The 18,777-nt window shown below is 35.9% G+C and overlaps 1 protein-coding gene across 4 annotated transcripts in view; it reads right to left on the bottom strand.

Moving 5' to 3' along the window:
- TFG (trafficking from ER to golgi regulator) overlaps positions 1-18,777 on the bottom strand; it is a 33,937-nt gene that overhangs the window by 2,060 nt on the left and 13,100 nt on the right. For 3 of the 4 annotated variants that reach the window (XM_049628086.1, XM_049628085.1, XM_049628083.1), the window contains 4 exons: positions 15,846-15,992; positions 11,811-11,978; positions 7,531-7,671; positions 2,085-2,183 (listed from right to left, as the gene is read on the bottom strand). In XM_049628086.1, the coding sequence (XP_049484043.1) occupies positions 2,085-2,183; positions 7,531-7,671; positions 11,811-11,978; positions 15,846-15,992 (555 nt within the window). The remainder of the gene's footprint in view (positions 1-2,084; positions 2,184-7,530; positions 7,672-11,810; positions 11,979-15,845; positions 15,993-18,777) is intronic. The other variant, XM_049628084.1, reaches the window with a different exon arrangement.

The raw sequence follows: 18,777 nt of genomic DNA, 5'->3' as shown, positions 1-18,777 counted from the left end.
TCTTGAATGTTATACAACTTCTCCTAACTTCTACATTAAAACTTGCTTAATTTTTTACTGTAAATTTTTGGAGAGACAGAAGGATCAGCTATTTTACTGAAAATGTCTATGTAAGTTAAGACTATGAGCAAAAAAATGCTGCCTTTTCATCCTGGCAATTTAAATCTAGACTGGCTTTTTCACTGAGTCTGGAAACAACCAGATCCTTAATTATTTCTCAATAGCAGGAATAACGATGGGCCTAAGATGCCATTTCATTAGCAACCTTCTAGTCTTTGATCATAATGTGGCAATGCTTCTTTTTGTGTACAGTTTCCCTCCCACCCCCACCCTCACCCTTGAAAAACAAGTTTGGTGAAGAACAAAAATCTCAAGGAATGGAAATTATGGGACTTTTTAAAGTTAATTAGTATAGGGCAAGGGATCATATGATCCACAAAGTCTAAAATATTTACTATCTAGACTTTTATGGCAGGTAAGTCTGCCACCACTGGACTAGGTTGGAGAATGCAGCATGATGTAAGTAATGAACAGCAAAGTCAGGTACACTGGTTCTGATATAGCTTCCCCACTGAATGCTTGCATGTCACAACCTCTTTGAACCAGTTGTCTCGTTTATACAATGAGTGGGTGAGACAAGGACAAAAAATAAAAAATAAAAAAACCTGGCTGCACTTTAGAATGACGTGCTTTGCTTTTTTAAAATATCAAAGCCTAAATCTCACTCCTAACCTGAAACAAAATATCTGGGAGTAGAGTGCAGGCACCAGCACAGAGGGGGCTGAAATCCCCTGGATTATAATGAGGACTAGGTCTTTTCAGCTCTATTATTTCTACAAGTTACGTAATTTGTAACACTACAACTTTAAAGGAAACCTGAAATAACTTCCCCTAATATAATAATCCAAGCTTAAATTCATCTAACCTACTTTACATAATTAAAAACTAACAGCTACAGGTTAAATCACTCTACAGCAAACATAATCCAAATAAAAATTGCTATCTGCATTAAAATATACCAAACTCCAACTAAGATAGGCCATAAAATTCTAGTTCAAGAGGCATGACACAGTTTTTTGTTCGTTTTCCTGTAAACAGCCTGAGAGTAAACATTCTAGGTTCTGTGGGCCACACAATCTCTGTTACAACTACTCAGCTCTGCCATTACAGTGCCAAGGAGCAACAGCATGAAATGAATGGGTGTTGATGTATTCCAATAAAACTTAATACACAAAAACAAGTGACAGGCCATATTTGGCCTGTGGGCTACAATTTGCTAACTCCTACTCTAAATGATACTATAAAACTCTATAAAATAGAATTTAGGTAATATTCACCTTATATAAGTTATTTTTAATTATAGTTGAAATTTTGATACTTAAATCTTTGGCTGTGAAACATGAGTGGAACAGAAACTCTGTTTTAACAAAAGTAAAATTACCTGATCTATAACTATCACAGTCAAAGCTACACTAAAGAGATTTGATATTTAAATATGGATAATCTTTAGTGGACAGAAGGTAAAAGAAAATACCTAGGATGCCTGTCTACAACATCTATATTCAACATTCTTTGCTGCCTGGATTACATTTGACACAAGTCTATTTTTTTGGCCTGTTTTTTGGTATGCCTACATACTTTTTTGGAGATTTAAAAACCTAAGTAGCTTAATTTAGTTCTTATTTAATAAGACTGCCTTTTCATGTATGAGGAAACTACTATTATTTTTACAGTACCCTGGAATTATGTGTTACATATGAGGAAAAAAAATATTGCATTTTTGCAGTTCTAAGTCACTAAGAGCTAATCATAAGACTGTACCATACAAGATAGCTTTTGCTAAAAAATGCTTTCATGCTACAAGTTATTACAAAATCATCTACTATGACTGTTAAATGTTGATTTACAATATTTATGCAAAATATTTACAAATAAATGCTATTTCCTCCAACAAACAAATACTTAAAACCTACTCCGACAATGTAAGTATTACAAATCAAGGAATTAAGAGGAAAGGACTGAAGTTCGATGGGTATAGAAACAACTCAACACCAACGAGTCGCTCCCTGGGGACACGTGCTCACCTGAATACTGAATACCGTACTGCTGTGGCGGCTGAGGCGGCCCCTGTGGCTGCTGAGCACCGTAGCCGGCCTGTTGCGGGTACTGCTGGTACAGCTGACCTAAAAATGACAAGACAAGGAAAAGAGGCAGGTTTAATTTGATAAAGAGAAATATTTTTAAAGCTCATTTAATTCTCTCCCCATCCAAACACATAAATACACTTAGTAACAAGACACAAGAATGTGTTTCCCCTTTAAATGCTATGCAGAGAAGGATGAACCGAACAAACGGAGCTGATCCGCTGTGGATTAACTGCAGAGAACTCTAATGGGCAGCAAATAACACTAGTGTGGTTACTTCATAAATTCCAGAAAAACAAATGCTTTCAAACCCAAGTACCAACAGATACGTACTACTGATGTTTAGTAAAAATCAACCAAGTCAAAAAACAAAAAATAAAAATCTGAGAAAAGGAACAAATACAACTGACAGCTCCTAAATCTCTCCCAAAACAGTGTATTTGTCATCTAAAGGTTTGAACCTTTGTTACCACATGAATGGACTCTCTGGTAACAAGGAACTATGCGACATCTTTCATTACAGACCTCAGATATTCCTATGGCATTTGGCAACAATTTGCTTTTCCATCATTCGAATATCCTAGCCCATCATGTTTCGGAATCTGATAAAGCCTACATGGTTCCTCACTGCACATTTTTGAAAATGGCTTGACACTGGGGATGTAAACTGGGAAATGAGAGTAGTATTTGCGATCAGGAGAGCACAGTTCCTATGGAAAAATCTTTTGGGTACTGTTACTACCTGTAATTTCCAAACAAGCAAGAATTTATTGGTGCACATCTTTCTCATCTCTACTACTTTACTGTTGTTCTAACAGTGGATTTAACTAGATCTAATGCCTAGAGTAGCAATAAAACTTGCATTTACTATCTAATATTTACTCTTTAATTATATGTTTGCTCATTCAAAAAAAAAAAGTCACATTATCTTAGTGCCACCAAACTGAGGTGCACTAGGCAGCTAACACCCACAGGCTGAACTCAAGGAATAGAGCCCACTCCACTGGGCTCCCTGCTCAGCCCTATGTACCACAGCACTGAGATATGCCTGTACTTATTAGAGCCAGTTTATTTTCTAGCAAGCAGTTGTTTGCTTTTTACGACAGAAATAAAATCTGCTTAGCTATTTTTAAACTATTAATCCTCTTCCCAAATACACTAACAAAAAGTTGACAAAAAGTTTCCTAAATGCTTTCTTCATGGTTTAAGACTTACAGCACAAAGTGTAGCACAAGAGTGAACTACCTTGGAAGACACCACATTAATCCTAGATTGTATTTCATAACTAAATTTCAGAACAGCAAGAGAACAGGATGAAGCGCAGAGTAATTGTGAAACTTCTCGTACTGCACTGTGTTGCACAAAGCGGCAGCCAGCCTCCGGGATAACCCCCTGCACGGCTTTAGCATATGCACAAGACTCCTGCTGTCCTTTACATCTTTATAAACAAGAAAGATTAACCTCACGATACAAAAGAGCAATAAGCAATAAACACAGGAGTATTAACTCTCTTGTGTAGTCCCCTCCCACACTCAATAAGGCTGACCTATATACCAATAGAATATTGCAGAAATCACAATGACACTTCTGAGGACAGGTCATAAAAGACAGCCACCTTCTACCTTTCTCTCTCAGTCTTTCACTGACTCTCTGGTGGAAGCTCCCAAGGCGTGAGGTCACCCAGCAGGCTGTGAGAGGTTTATGTGAGGAACTAAAGCCTCCAGACAACAACTGTGTGAAAGAGTCATCTTAGAAGTAGATACTCTAGCTCAGATTAAGCTTCTGATGACTGCAACCTCATGAGAGACTGTGACACAAAACCACCTAGCTAAGCCGCTTGCTCCCAGATCCCTGACTCTTTGGAACACTATGAGATAATAAATGTTTGTAGCTTTAAGCATCTATGCTTTGGAATAAATTGTTACACAGCAATAGATAATGAAAATACATAGTTTTTAACTTTGGAAACATGCAGGGGTGACAGCTATTGAAAAGAAAAAGAAGGCATGTAATCAAATAAAAAATGTGAATCTAGCCACCACTGTAATAAGATAATTATGAAACAAAAGAAATTCAAATATAGACTAGTATGTAACATTAAGAATCAGTTTTGTTAGGTGTAATAGCATAGAAGTTATGGTAAAAGAAAAACTACCAGTATAGACATGCATACTGAAATAGCTGAGTGAAATAACATGAAGTATTTGATTTAAAATACTTCAGGGAGGGGTGCCTACGTGGTGCAGTCGGTTAAGCCTACAACTCTTGGTTTCAGCTCAGGTTGTTATCTCATGGTAAGGTTCGTGGATTCGAGCCCTGCATTAGGCTTGGCGCTGACAATACAGAGCCAGCTTGGAATTCTCTCCCTCCCCTCCTCTCCCTGCTTCCCTCTGCTCTCTCTCTCAAAATAAACTTTAAAAAATAAAGTACTCCAGCAAATTAAAAAAAAAAAAAAAAAAAAAAAAAAGAGGGGGACCAAGGAGGGTACATGAAAATAGAATGCCAAAACACTGGTAAGTGTTGAAGCTGCATAATGGACTCATGTAGAGTTGATTATTCTAGTTCTACTTTTGTGTATGTTTCTATTCAAGTTATCATTCTATTATCAGAAGATTTTACATATTTTAATTCTAGCCTTTTCATCTTTTTGGCTAGTTTGTCAAACAGCAAAACCTCCTGGTCTCCCTGATGATTTTTTAATGCTCTTCTCTGTGTCCTCACCACTTCAAAGTTTTTGGCCAACTACTCAACTGCACATAGTTTTCCAATAACAGAGGTGCCTACTTTGTCTGAAAAAGGATAATACTCTCCATTTTGTTTCTTTTCATGATGCTCAACAATATGTTTTTAATCAAACATATTAAGACCAAAATCCAGGGTGGCTGGGTGGCTCAGTCGGTTAAGCGTCCGACTTCAGCTCAGGTCATGATCTCATAGTTCGCAGGTTCGAGCCCCACGTCAGGCTCTGTGCTGATAGCTCAGAGCCTGCAGCCTGCTTCGGATTCTGTGTCTCCCTCTCTCTCTGCCCCTCCCCTGTTCACACTCTTTGTCTCAAGAATAAATAAACATTAAAAAAAAAAAAAAAAGACCAAAATCCTTGGGGGGAAAGTTATAATTCCAAGGTCCCTTTTATGGACTTTAAATAACAACTCAGATTTAGTTTAGATTATTTCATATTGTCTTATAAGAGATTCCTATGTTAACCTATTATTAGTAATGGATTTTTATTGATTTTTTCTTCAAATTATAACCAGCGGCTGATATAACTGGTGATGTCAGAGACTCATTATACATCACAGGTCAAAAAGTACTCATTAAAATGGACCATACTTCATCCTATAAATAACTGATATATTAAGCCAGGGCTGTGCTACCCAATACAATTGCCACATGGCTACTAAGCACCTGAAATGCCGCTAGTCTTAACTACGATATACTGTATGTTTTGGAAGTGTTTTGAACTGGTGCCACACCCCAGATTTCCAATACACAGTACAAAAAATAAAAGTAAAACATTAGTAACTTTTTAATAATTACATGTTGATATATCAGATACTAGGTTATGTAAAATGTATAACTAACATTAATTTTACCTTTTTAAAAACCTTTTTAAGTGTGACAAAAAATTACATGTGGTTTCCACTGTTCTTTTTCTTGGACAGCACTGATCTAGAAACTCACCTCCAGAACGCTACTGATTGATGTCACGTGTTAATAACTGTACAATTTTTATAGTGTATGTTTTAACGTAAACTAATAAAATAGAAAATAAAGAAGTTTTAGCAAGGTACACAGTTAATGCCATGCTAAATGAATTCATTGCATATTGAACACTGTTAACCTGATGCCTCTGGAAAAAGGAACTTGGTTGCTATGGGTCAGAGGTGGGAGAGAGAATTTGTGAATTGTATTTTTAAATTTTTACCTACTTGAAAATAATTTTTCAATTAAAATAAACCCAACAAAATAATTTGAGACATTAACAGAGCCTTAAATCTCATTCCTTTATAAGTGAACAGCAAACATTATTTGGTACAATTATCCCTCCAACTGCCATTCTACAACAGTATACACTGCTTAAGATGCAATTTTTTAAAAACAGAGATGAAAGCTGACCTGAACTGAAGAACGTATTAGGAGTAAAATCCTTAGGAAAAATAGTTACAATCCCAAGGCCCTTTTTATGGAATTTAAGTAACATAAGGAGCCATTAAACTCCCTTCATACCCAAACTCTGCTTTCGCTGTTGCAGTCCACATCTGCTTCTAGTTTGTTCCAGTTTGGGGCAGCTGCACCTTTGTACAAAGACTATTACTAGGGATGGTTGAGAAAAAGCTGAAGCAGTAAGAAATTCTTCCCAAACTATTCACTCATCAGCAAAATGCAACCTGCTAGACCCTATGACTAGCATTCATCCAACAGGACAACTCTAAAAATGTAGCCACAGGATGATTAGGACTCTATTACCTAAGTGCTCAATTCATTTTAGGCGATAGATTTTTTTTTTTATATGATTAATAAACTCAGTCACTTGCTTCTGTTGCTGAAAATACATACCACCACTTGACCCTTTTATACACAAATAGAGCACCACCTGGTGTTTGTTTTCAAGTGGAATGTGCAGTTTTTAAACTTCAGTGCCTGCTGTCCTGAGCTTGTGGCCCCTCAGTCCCCTTCAACCATGGTAATGACCCCTTTATCTGTTTAAATACTGAGCTTTCAAGTTCTATTTCATTTGGGACTAGAGACAGTCTTTTAATACCACTAATTTTGTCCAGTTTTCATAATTTACCATGAGAGAATATTAAACCCAGAGAGATTAAACTGCTCATCCAAGGACACATCATTTAGAGAAGACAAGTTTGATTTAAAATACATTGTTTTTCCACAAAAGACATATTACATATTGCTAACTGCACAAAAATTTAAGGGCTATTTATCTTTCAAAAAATTACACTTAACTACAGTTATGCTTTACTTCTATTTTAAAAATAGCTCCAATTACAAAAATAATACATTGATGCAAGAAGGGAAAGGAAGCACCTAAGTATTATTATGCAATATGAAATGTCACCTCAATGGGTCATCTATGACATTACCACTGACTGGTGACTGGTATGAATCCTTCCTGATTTTTTGCCATGTATCTATATTCATACAAGCACTTTTTAAGGTATTCTTCTTTTCAATAATCAGAAGCATATCTGACATATTGTTCTATTTGGGTTTTAACCCCAAAACATACCGTTATCAGTAAATCAAAAGTTTTTACAACTGTATTTATAGCATGAATGGTTATGTAATCTCTTTATCATCACCGACAATGCTGCAATAAACATCTCTACACATTTACCTCCCCAAATATGTGCTCTTATTTCTATTTTACCTTCACTCTGACCTGCTTGTGTCTGAGCTCCTGTATATGGTGGCTGCTGTGGCTGAACTCCTGGTGGGTGAGCTGCAGAGGAGGAGGAAGCAATGCTGTCAGGTGTTCCTGAACGGTCTTCTGCAGGAGCACTGGGTGGCCCTAAATGGTCATGAAAAGTCAGTTTAGTTTCTAATATGAGAATTCTCCCCAGCAAGCTGAACAAATAAGTTTGGTTAAAAGAGAACAAAAATGAAAGTACTACAGAGTAAGCACAACCACAAATACAGCCATTTACACTGAATGTATATACTTCATTTTTTCCTCTGCTTCACTCTCTTAAGAATACACAGCAACAAGGGCGCCTGGGTGGCTCCGTCAGTTATGCATCCAACTTTGGCTCAGGTCATGATTTCGCAGTCCGTGAGTTCGAGCCCCACATCAGGCTCCAAGCTGACAGCTAGGAGCTTGGAGCCTGCTTCAGATGCTGTGTCTCCCTCTCTCCCTGCCCTTCCCCTGCTCACACTCTGTCTCTCTCAAAAATAAATAAACATTAAAAATTTTAAAAAAAAAGACATAGCAATGACTGGAAATCCTTCCCTATGATGTGCAGTGTTATATTCCTAAGTCCTAACTTCCCCCCTGCAAAAATCAGAAGCCCTCTCTGCCATACCAATACCCTCCACCTCATGCTACCTAATTTATTTTGTGGATCAACCAAATGTATCACCTAATTCTTCAACGGGTCCCCATTGCCCATAAATCAAGTTCAACCCTCTAGTTTGGTATTCCAGGGTCCAAACATTGTTTCTCACAATTCCTCCTCTCACGTGCCCACTTCAGCTAAAACTAACCTTTTCCCGAGCCCACAATATATCTAATATTTTTTTCTGCCTCCATTTCATTTATCACTGTTGCCTCCAGTCCCAATTTCATGTATCTACATATAATGGTCTTTAAACCCCGGTTACTACTCTATACTTCCAGTAAGACCTCTTCACTCATAAATACTTTTATCCACTTTTAAACTTCTACGGAGTATACTTTTATGATGACCCTTACCAACTTCTACTTTGCATTTCTGAACAGGTCCCATATTCCTCTTAGACTACAAGCTCTTTTCGCCCGAGTCCTTTCTTTTTTTTTTTTAATTTTTTTTAACGTTTATTTATTTTTGAGACAGAGAGAGACAGAGCATGAGCAGGGGAGGGTCAGAGAGAGAGGGAGACACAGAATCTGAAACGGGCTCCAGGCTCTGAGCTGTCAGCACAGAGCCCGACGCGGGGCTCAAACTCACGGACCGTGAGATCATGACCTGAGCTGAAGTTGGCCGCTTAACCGACTGAGCCACCCAGGCGCCCCAGGCCAGAGTCCTTTCTGATTCTTTTTGTCTGCCTCACAAAGACTACCTCTCAAATTTTTGGAGCCACTCAAATTCTTCTAAAATAATGAACAAAGAAGTAAATGGACAAAATTCACTAGAGTTCCAGTACTGTGACAGTCAAAAAAGACACTGTGAAGACAACTGTAGATATGTTTATTCCTTTAAGTTCTTTCTGTTCAGCAATATACAAGAGTCGTTAAAAGCACAGGTTTTGGAGCCAGACTGCCTAGGTTCAAACGCCAGTGCTGCCACTTAGTAAGCTTTATAACTTTGGGCATGTCACCTCATCTCTTTCTGTGCCTCAGTTTCCTCATCTGTATGAAAGAAATACTAATTTCTACTTCACTTAGGTTACTACAAGGATTAGGAGTTAACAGGAGCTTATAGCAAATATTTGTAAAAATGATTATATGGCGGGGCGCCTGGGTGGCTCAGTCAGTTGAGCGTCTGACTCTGGCTCAGGTCATGATCTCACAGTTCGTGAGTTCGAGCCCCACATCAGGCTCTGTGCTGACAGCTCAGAGCCTGGAGCCTGCTTCAGGTTCTGTGTCTCCCTCTCTCTCTGGCCCTCCCCCGCTCATGCTCTGTCTCTGTCTCTCAAAAATGAATAAACATTAAAAAAAAAATTTAAAAAAAAATGATTATATGGCAAGAGCTTATGAAAGTGATAACCATTTAGAAAGTTCCACACAGGGACTTGCTATTACAATCTGTCTAATTTCCCTGAGGGCAAACCTCTATCCTGTGCACTGATATATCCCAGAACTTAGCTCTGTAGTTGGCAATTGGTAGTCCAGGTATTGATGAGAACCTAAACTAGGTTTAGGATAACAAAGTGGCAATGCAGGAGAAACTAATGATTACCAGAGTAAAATGGACAATCTGCTCATTTTATTGATATTTACATACATGTAAATACATACACGTACACTCTCTCCTACAAAAAACACTCTATTATCTAAAAAAAAAGTGTATTATTTTGACTCCTCTTTTCTCTCTTGTATGTAACCTATTAGTTAATGCTACCCATCTTATCTCTATAATATTTTATCCCTCCTTCCATGTTCACATTCACTATTGCAGTCAAGCTTTTCACAATAGCACACCCAAATAACTACAACGTACCCCCCCTGGTATTTTCTATGTGCACAGCTTTTCTTACTTTAACACACAAAGGTATCAGAAAAATGGCCTTCAAATAATGTGAATCATATTAATCATGTTATTCTAGGGTGTGGCATATACTCTAATCAAAATGTTAAGCCTGACTTCCTATTTACTCCTCCATTTGCCATTTCTTCAAGCCGTAAATAGTAAGAAACCATAACAGTAACTCAAATTTCATTTGCTTTAAAAAGTGATTTTCAGATATATCTCTTGTGCAATGTCTTCTTTTGCCAAGAACATGCATCATATACAAGTATTTGTCTCTCCAGAATTTCACACAATTCTCTTTAGTGAATAATCCCATAAAAGTCTCAAAGAAAAAAAAAAAAAATACACTGAATGCTACATTTCCAGTTACTGATAATGGCAATGAAAATGGTCAGGTGAACACTCCCAGAGTTAAAAACTAAAAACCTGTAAAATAGCAGAAAGCAACTATCTGAAATCACTAGGAGTCAATCAAATGTCAGCAGAAACCAGAAAAGTTTACCCCCCAGTGAATTACAGTGGATGAGAATGACAGGCCCTGACCTCTGCAGCCTCAACAGCAGAAAGCCATAGTATGAACTTGATGGCTGGCCAACTACCTGGAAATTTGAGGGAAAATATCCCTGCAGTAAAAAAGCCACTGAAGAAGTGAGACCTAAAAAGTCAGTATAAGCTCTGCCCCCAAATCTCAGCTAGCCATGGAGTTACGAGGAAGAGACATAAGAGGGCTCAGAAGAAAAAAAAGCAGCACCAAGAGTTGAAAGGACTGAACAGAGATATTAGCTGCTATATTTCACGGGAAAAAAGAATGAGTAGTTTGAATACATACAAGTTTACTCCTTGCCAGAGTAGCAGTAACAAAAAAAAAATCTCAAGTCACTACAATGTATTAATCATAATGTACAGTTTTCAATAAAAAAATCATCAGATATGCAAAGAAACAGGAAAATGTGGCCCATACTCAGGGAAAAAAGACAGGCTAAAGAAACTGGACTCCAAATAGGACCAGATGTTGAATGAAGCAGACAAACATTAAGCAGCTATTATAAATATTTTCAAAGAATTAAAAATGCATCAATAAGTTAAAGGGAAATACAGTCTTAATGAAATGCAAAGGTAAGGAATCCCAAAAGAAAAAAATAAACTATAAAAAGAATCAAATAAAAATTCTAAGGCTGTATGTGTAATTGGAATCTGAAGAGGGAAGACAGCAGAAAAAATATTGAAGAAATGACAGTCAAAAAATAAAGAAATCACAGTATAGGTGCTTTTTTAAAAAAGGTTAAAACCATCCATTATGAGCTCTTTCTACACAAGGCAAGTAAACCAAAAATCTATATTTAAATTTCAATTTCTCTAATTAAACATCCAAAGAGAGAAGATGGCATCAAATATAATTTAAATCCTACAACAAAACTGAAATAAGATTATAAAATGGTTCAGATTTTTTAAAAAAATATAAACTTTCTGAATTCCACTTTTGATAAAATTCACCTAAACCAAACAATGATTATTCTTTCAAGGGTAGGATTCTACTGACTGGGAAAGTGCATAAGAAAGCTTTCCTGAGTGCTGGAAATCATCTATGTCTTGAACTTCAAAATTGATGTTTTCTGTAGATGTAGACAAAAGTAAAAATTTACTCAACTGAACCTTTAAGTCAACCTTTATGCACATCACTGTATCTGTTATCCTTCTATTACAGAAGGAAAGAAAGAGAAGAAGGGAGGGAATGAAGGATGTGAGGGAGGAACTAACTTACCTGAAACCTGATCATCTGTTAAGCCAAACGCTGACATGACATTTTTATTGATTTCATCTTGGTTTTTTAAAGGATCAAAAGCTGACATACTCGCTGCCATAACCTGAGTAGATTGTTTTCCAGAAGAATCAGAAGCAGCAGGCTTTTCATCCCTACCATCCACAGTATCTGTGAGAGGAATAAACAAAAACTTGTTTCAATTTTATCTATATTCAGTAAGGCTTAAAAAATACAGAAGAATACATATAGTCTGAAATGTTAAGAGTAAATATCTCTGAATATAGGACCATAGATAATTTTACTTTCCTTTTTATACCTTTATTTTTAAAATCAGAAGAAAGGATCAAAAATTTAAAAAAAACAGCTTTTTCCAAAAAATCTTATCTACCTCTTTCCCTAAGAATTACTAGATGAGAAAAAAAATTATGAGCTCCTTAACAGAGAAAAATATTTTGCCCCCTTTTTTTGGAGCCCCATGACCCATATATACATATGTATATATACACACACGTATACATATGTGTGTGTGTGTGTGTGTGTGTGTGTGTGTGTATATATATATGTATATATATATATATATGTATATAAATATATATGTATCTCCCATCGGATACATACTGGGTACTAATGCATCATTCTGTGAAAGGATAAAGCAGCTTCATTGAAGTTATGATATCAACTTTTATGTTTTATTTCTACTTGTCTATTTGTTCATTATTAATTGCATGGAAATCTCAAGCCAACCAATATATTAAACACATCCTTTTAATTTGCTATGTCTCCCTTAAAATACTTCATAGCAAAACATCATTTTGATTTGCTCAAAGTAACAGGTGGAAATGTATGGGAGGAGAGATGGCATGGTACTGATGAGTTGGTGACTGTTGAGGTTGGAGGTGGTTCATGAGATTCATTAAAGTATTTCTACTTTTGTCTGTTTTTCCATACTTTAATAGAAAAATAAAATTTTAAACATGAGCATAGTAAGTTTAAGTATCTTCTAAGTATTCTAAGGTATTCAATAGGCATTGGTACCACTACCGCGTGAAAGAAAAGGGGTTCAAGAACAACCCACATCTTATAAATAGGTACCTGAGCTGCTGACAGCTCAGAGCCTGGAGCCTGCTTCAGATTCTGTGTCTCCCTCTCTGCCCTCCCCAACTCGCTCGCGCTCGCTCTCTCTCTCAAAAATAAACATTAAAGATTTTTTTTAAAAAACTAAGGAAACAAAAAGAATATTGCTAACCATTTATTCAATTATCAATTTTTTTTGTCACCAAACAAGTAACTGAGTATCACTTATTAGACCATTTCTGTGATTAAGACTCCTTTAAAATAAGTCTACAGTTATCCACCTTCCTCACCCATTTTCCTCCTCTAATTCCAAGGCTACACCCCAAGAGGACATCAGACCAAGCTTATAAATTATCCATTCTCACACTACTACAGAGTCCACTACCTGTTCAACTTTCCACTTCCTGCAAACTAAGTCCATTAGGAAACACAATACTGTATGTCCACTAGCCTACTAGTTGCTTTCCCAGGTGCTACAGCTAAGGCAACAGGTCAATCCAGTATCCAGGGTAGCCTACACATCACGTTCCTCACAGAGGAAAGAAAGTGTCCAAGAACCACTGTGGAGGTAGACCACTGAAGAACATAGATAGCCACACGTTTCTGGGTGAGGGTAAGCCACACTGTTCTAAAGACTACTGACAGCTGACTGGCAGCACTGTTTGTGGACTAGACTTTCAGTTTCTGATGTAGGGGTTTTTTTGGCTTATTTATGCTATTTCCTTGAAAAGACTATTAAGTCAGGATATGTTCTGAGAGCTTAGAAGGCAAGTAAGTGGTCAAGAGGTAAGTGATCTTATTATTAAGTACAGGAGAGGAAACAATAAATTACAAAAATAAATTTTTACGATAAAATAATTATAATAAACAATTACAATAAGATAAAATTTTAAACATGAGCATGGTAAGTTTAAGTATCTTCTAAGTATACCAACGTATTCAACAGGCACTGGTACCACTACAACCATCCGTAAAAAATAAAGCACAGGATGTATTATTAAACTCATTAGATAACTCAGATAGGACACCATGACAAGATGGGAGGCCACACAAAGGAACAATATGTGATACAATTTCTAAGATTCAGAGAACCAGTTTCAACATCTTTTCCATGAACACAGGTATGAAGTTAATAATAAACATATGAATATATGAAAATAAAGAATAAAGAGTAGTAAATTTAGTGGCAAGAAACATGTGAGAACTGAAAGGTTGTTTCACCAAATCTAAAAGCTTATAATTCTATTCTATCCCCTAGAGGAGAACATAGGCTACTATAGGTAATTTCTTCACAGTACTGGCTATACTTGTTGAATTTTGATCTAAGTTTCATAATATTCTACAGATACTTAAATCCCCTAAAATTATATGCAAATGTTTTTGTGTCAGCATCTATGAATTCTTCTGAGAAAATCGTCAAAAGTTTTCTTCAGATTCTTGACCTAAAAATGGAGCTCATGTTTGGGGAGATAGGGTTCAGAAAAGACCATTTGCATTGACTTAAAATATAGTAAGATTCATCACATAAAGGCCAGGAAGATCTTACTATATTTCAGCACATCTCCCATATGTTCTGAAATACAGAGAGAGAACTAGAAATTACTAATCACCAGATATTTATTGAGAATCTACCACTAATACAATTCCATACAGCGAAAGAGAGGAAGAGAAATTATACAAAAAGACAGCTTTATTTACACTATAACTACTGAATTAAAAGAAAGCAAAACTCCAAAATCTAAATGGAACAGAAAAATACAATCTCTTAGAATCTAATGGCTGCAAAGGATTATACAATGCCACTTTCACACAAAAACATCTTTTATTAAGGCCCTTATACACAGTCATCCAGACTCTATAACAAATTACTCTATCATAATATAGACGGTTTTAAGCATGTAATTTGTATGCAAACACAAAAATCGTAAAAAAACAAAACAAAACGTAAGTTTGCTTTTTAAGTTCAACATCTAAGAATATTAAAAGCTGAGGAAAGCAGTTTTTTAAAATCTACTTTCAAGCCATAATACATAAATTTCAGTCTACATTTTTAAATATATTTGGCCCCAAAATGTATGTCAGTTCCAAATCTGTCAATAAATACTACTTCATTTTAATATAAACAGTACATGTCATCTGTAAAATGGAAAAAATAAGTTTTTCTTTGCATGTTTACTAAAATTTGTGTTTAAGATAAACTTTACACCTCTTGAATGTAGTAATCTTATTTTTTATTTGAAACTACTTCATATACCACGTAAAACTCATGAAATGACTGCAATTCCTCGGGTGCGTTGTTACAATGAAAAGGGTTCAAAAGAGTCAAAGGGATCTGAAAACTGACCTATTCATACACCCAGGGGTTTAAGACTAGTTGCAAAGAATCAACCAGAGAGTACTTTAAAAATGGGATTCCCAGGTCCTACTCTCTAGTAGGTCTACAACGAGATCCAGGAATTGGTAAAATACCTCTCCTGGTAATCCTAAAGAACAGCAGGTTTGAATACTAGCAGAGAGGCAGGAATAAGAAAGGGTAACAATGAAGGTGCCAACTTAAAACACAAAAAAAAACAAAAAAAAACAAAAAAAAGGTATGAGCACATAGTATAACACTAAGCAAAAAAAGTTCAAAAACAAATACCACATGATTTCACTCATGTGGAATTTAAGAAACAAACGAGCAAAGGGAAAAAAGAGAGAGAGAGACAAAAACAAGAAACAGACTCTTAACTATAGAGGACAAACCGATGGTTACCAGAGGAGAGTTGGGTGGGGGGAGGATGGATAAAATAGGTGATGGGAATTAAGGATGTCATGATGAGCACCTGGTGACATATGGAATCGCTGAATCACTATATTCTACACCTGAAACTAATATAATGCTGTATACTGAAATTAAAATAATAAATTTTATAAATATATAAGAATAATAAAGCAGAATAAAATGGATTCACAGTCTACCATTTTCAGGAATATTGGTGGAAGGTCCTGGTTCTCCAGGTGGTTCCAAGCTATCCAACAAACGATTCACTTTATTTCGCAGTTCTATCAGCTCTCGACGGAGATACTTCACTTGACTTGATTCTAGGGGTCTTGGTTGGCCATTAACTGGAATAAAAGCATTAATTTGCTCAAAATTAGGCAACATTCTTTAAAAATCAACACAACGATAGCAATAAGGAAAGATAAATGGATTTTTTGAAAAAGTGAAAATCAAACAAGACACCTAATGATGACATTTAAATGAAAACTCTTTTTAAGGAAAGGATTCTTTATTACTAAAAATTTGCTTTTTGGAAAAAAAAAATATTCATCAGTCTTTGTGGATGCCACATCTATGGCCTATGATCATATTAGCTTAAAAAAAGTTTTATTAGGAAAAAAATATAGTAAACTAAAACTTTAATATATTTTTAAGAGAAATGATGTACCTTCAAAAGCTCATTTTTACCACACACTGTTCTTTTTTAAGTCATTTATTTTTGAGACAGAGAAAGAGTGCATGAGCAAGTGCCAGCGTGGGAGGAGCAGAGAGGAAGGGAGAGAGAGAATCCCAAGTAGGCTCTGCACTGTCAGCACAGGGCCTGACTCGGGGCTTGAACTCAAAAACCGTGAGATCATGACTTGAGCTGAAATCAAGAATCAGATGCTTAACCGACTAAGCCATGCAGGCCCCCACCCCACACTATTTTATATTCTTAAAGTAATACAATCAATACATTATTCTAAATATATATGTTAAAAGGTGCAACATGACTGACAGTTCTATTATCCCTCTTGCCTACTTTTTGATCTAAAAAAAGAAAAAATAGCCACCTAAAATAACTGACCTAAAAAGTAACCTATTAAAAAAAATGCAGAATTCATGAATCCAAATCACCACTGTCCTTCAAAGTGGTTACTTCCAAAAGCAGTATAAAAGCCGCAAAAAGACAAAGATTATTTAATAATCATTGGGTCTTTTTTTAAATGAAGGCAATGTTACCTCATGTAACCATTCTGTCCAAATGACTTCCAACTGACTTAAAAGTAAAGAAAAAATATGAGAAATCCTTCATCCAGCAACAAAGATTGCCACCACTAAAGGTTACTTTAAAAACAAAAACAAAAAAAAAAAAAAGAAAAGTAACAACAAGGTTCTGAATGCACACTTCAAGACAGGAGTTCAAAAATTAAATTAAAATGCTTTATGCACTGCCAGTACACATATATACAAATTACTAAGGTAACAAATTAAAAAAGGAAATCCATTTAAATAAAGGTGCAGGGATTCTTTGTTAACTGAATTGCAAATATCACACCAGCAATAGAAGTTTTTTGAAGACAACTCACCAATATTTTACATACTGTCCATATATCTACAAGGAAGTTCAATACAATCTCCTACCTACATGAATTAATTACTGACTTTTTAGGGTATTACTAGGTTTTCTTTGATACCTAAAAAGGAGAAAAGCAGCTCCTGACAACCAGGAACTGGCCTAGTCCTGTAAGACAGACCTTAGTGCTGCCAGAAGCTGGCCTGGCACTCACAAGTAAGCTGTGGTGTTCTCTTGCTGAACATGAACAATCTCAAAGAACATCAACCATTAGAAAAGATCACTCTGTGACTGTGATAGATGGAAGATGAAAACAGCACCACTGCATAATCATGTGAGAACTCAGACAAAACAAGAACAATAACCAAACCACAAAAATGACCAACATCCCTAGCTAAAATGAGTGATGGCTGCTGTTCCACTAATTGAAGCTTTAGCCACAATTCCTCCCACCTTCTGCATAAAATTTAGTTACATACCCAATCACAGGACCATCTCCACCTCCTAACGGCATCCAATCTATAGCAAGTCCCACTTCCTTGAACCTTATCCAAAATCCTCTACCATACACCTAAGCCCTATGAAAAATCCTTTCCAATACTTTTACTGAGACACCCCATTGTTCTTCCACAGTATTCACTCTTCCTCACTGCAATGTATTTGTAGTATGCCCCTTTTCATTCCTACCATTGTTTGTGCCTTTTTTCTTAATTAATCTTACAGAAGTTTGCAAATTTGTTATCTCGTCAGAATTGTTGATCCTATCAATTCCCTGACTTCTAGTCCACTTCTGCTCTTTATTAATTTTTCCTTGTAAGTTATTTGGGCTTACTTTGTCCTTCTTGTATAGAAGGCTACCAAATATCCCCTCAAGTTTTACTTTAGCATACTCTAAAAACTTTGTTATATAGAAGTCATAGCTAATTATTTCTAATTCCCATTATAATTTTTTCTTTTTCATGTTAAAGCATATTTTTATCCTCAAAAACCAAAAGATAACACAGACTGACGCCCATAGTGTATGTTATCTTTTTTGTCCAGTGGTTTCTAAATGAAGCCAGAGAATGTGACCTCCAGGGTATCTCTTCTCTAGAACTTACTGAAATTTGTTGGAAAAACCACTATGTGGTTAATTTTTATATAAATATCCGTATGTGCTCAAAACAATCATACCCCTTCTTAATTGCTAGATGCATAAGACCAAGCCTGTATTTGATCTGTTCAAATTTTCTCTATCCCTACTAATTCTGAGCCTGCATGATTTACCAGTTTCCCAGAGAAGAGTAATACAAGCTCTCCCATGATTGTGAATTTATTTTTCCTTAGGGAAAATCTATGGCTATGACGTATAAGTGTTCAGAATTATTATATACTCCCAGTGAATTATGCTTTTTATCACTATGAAGTGACTATTACTAGGGAATTTTTTAGTCCATTCTGTTAGTATTCCTAACTAGGTTTGAGTTTGTCTAGTATAATATTAGCCCTTTACTTTCAAACTTTGCATCATAATATTTCAGTATGTCTCTTACAATAAGCATGTAATTAGATCTGGTTTAACTCCAATAAGAGTC

Source organism: Panthera uncia, chromosome C2 (assembly GCF_023721935.1).
Source record: "Panthera uncia isolate 11264 chromosome C2, Puncia_PCG_1.0, whole genome shotgun sequence".
In the NCBI taxonomy this organism is placed as follows: domain Eukaryota; kingdom Metazoa; phylum Chordata; class Mammalia; order Carnivora; family Felidae; genus Panthera; species Panthera uncia.
This window is presented reverse-complemented; position numbering and strand designations above follow the sequence as displayed.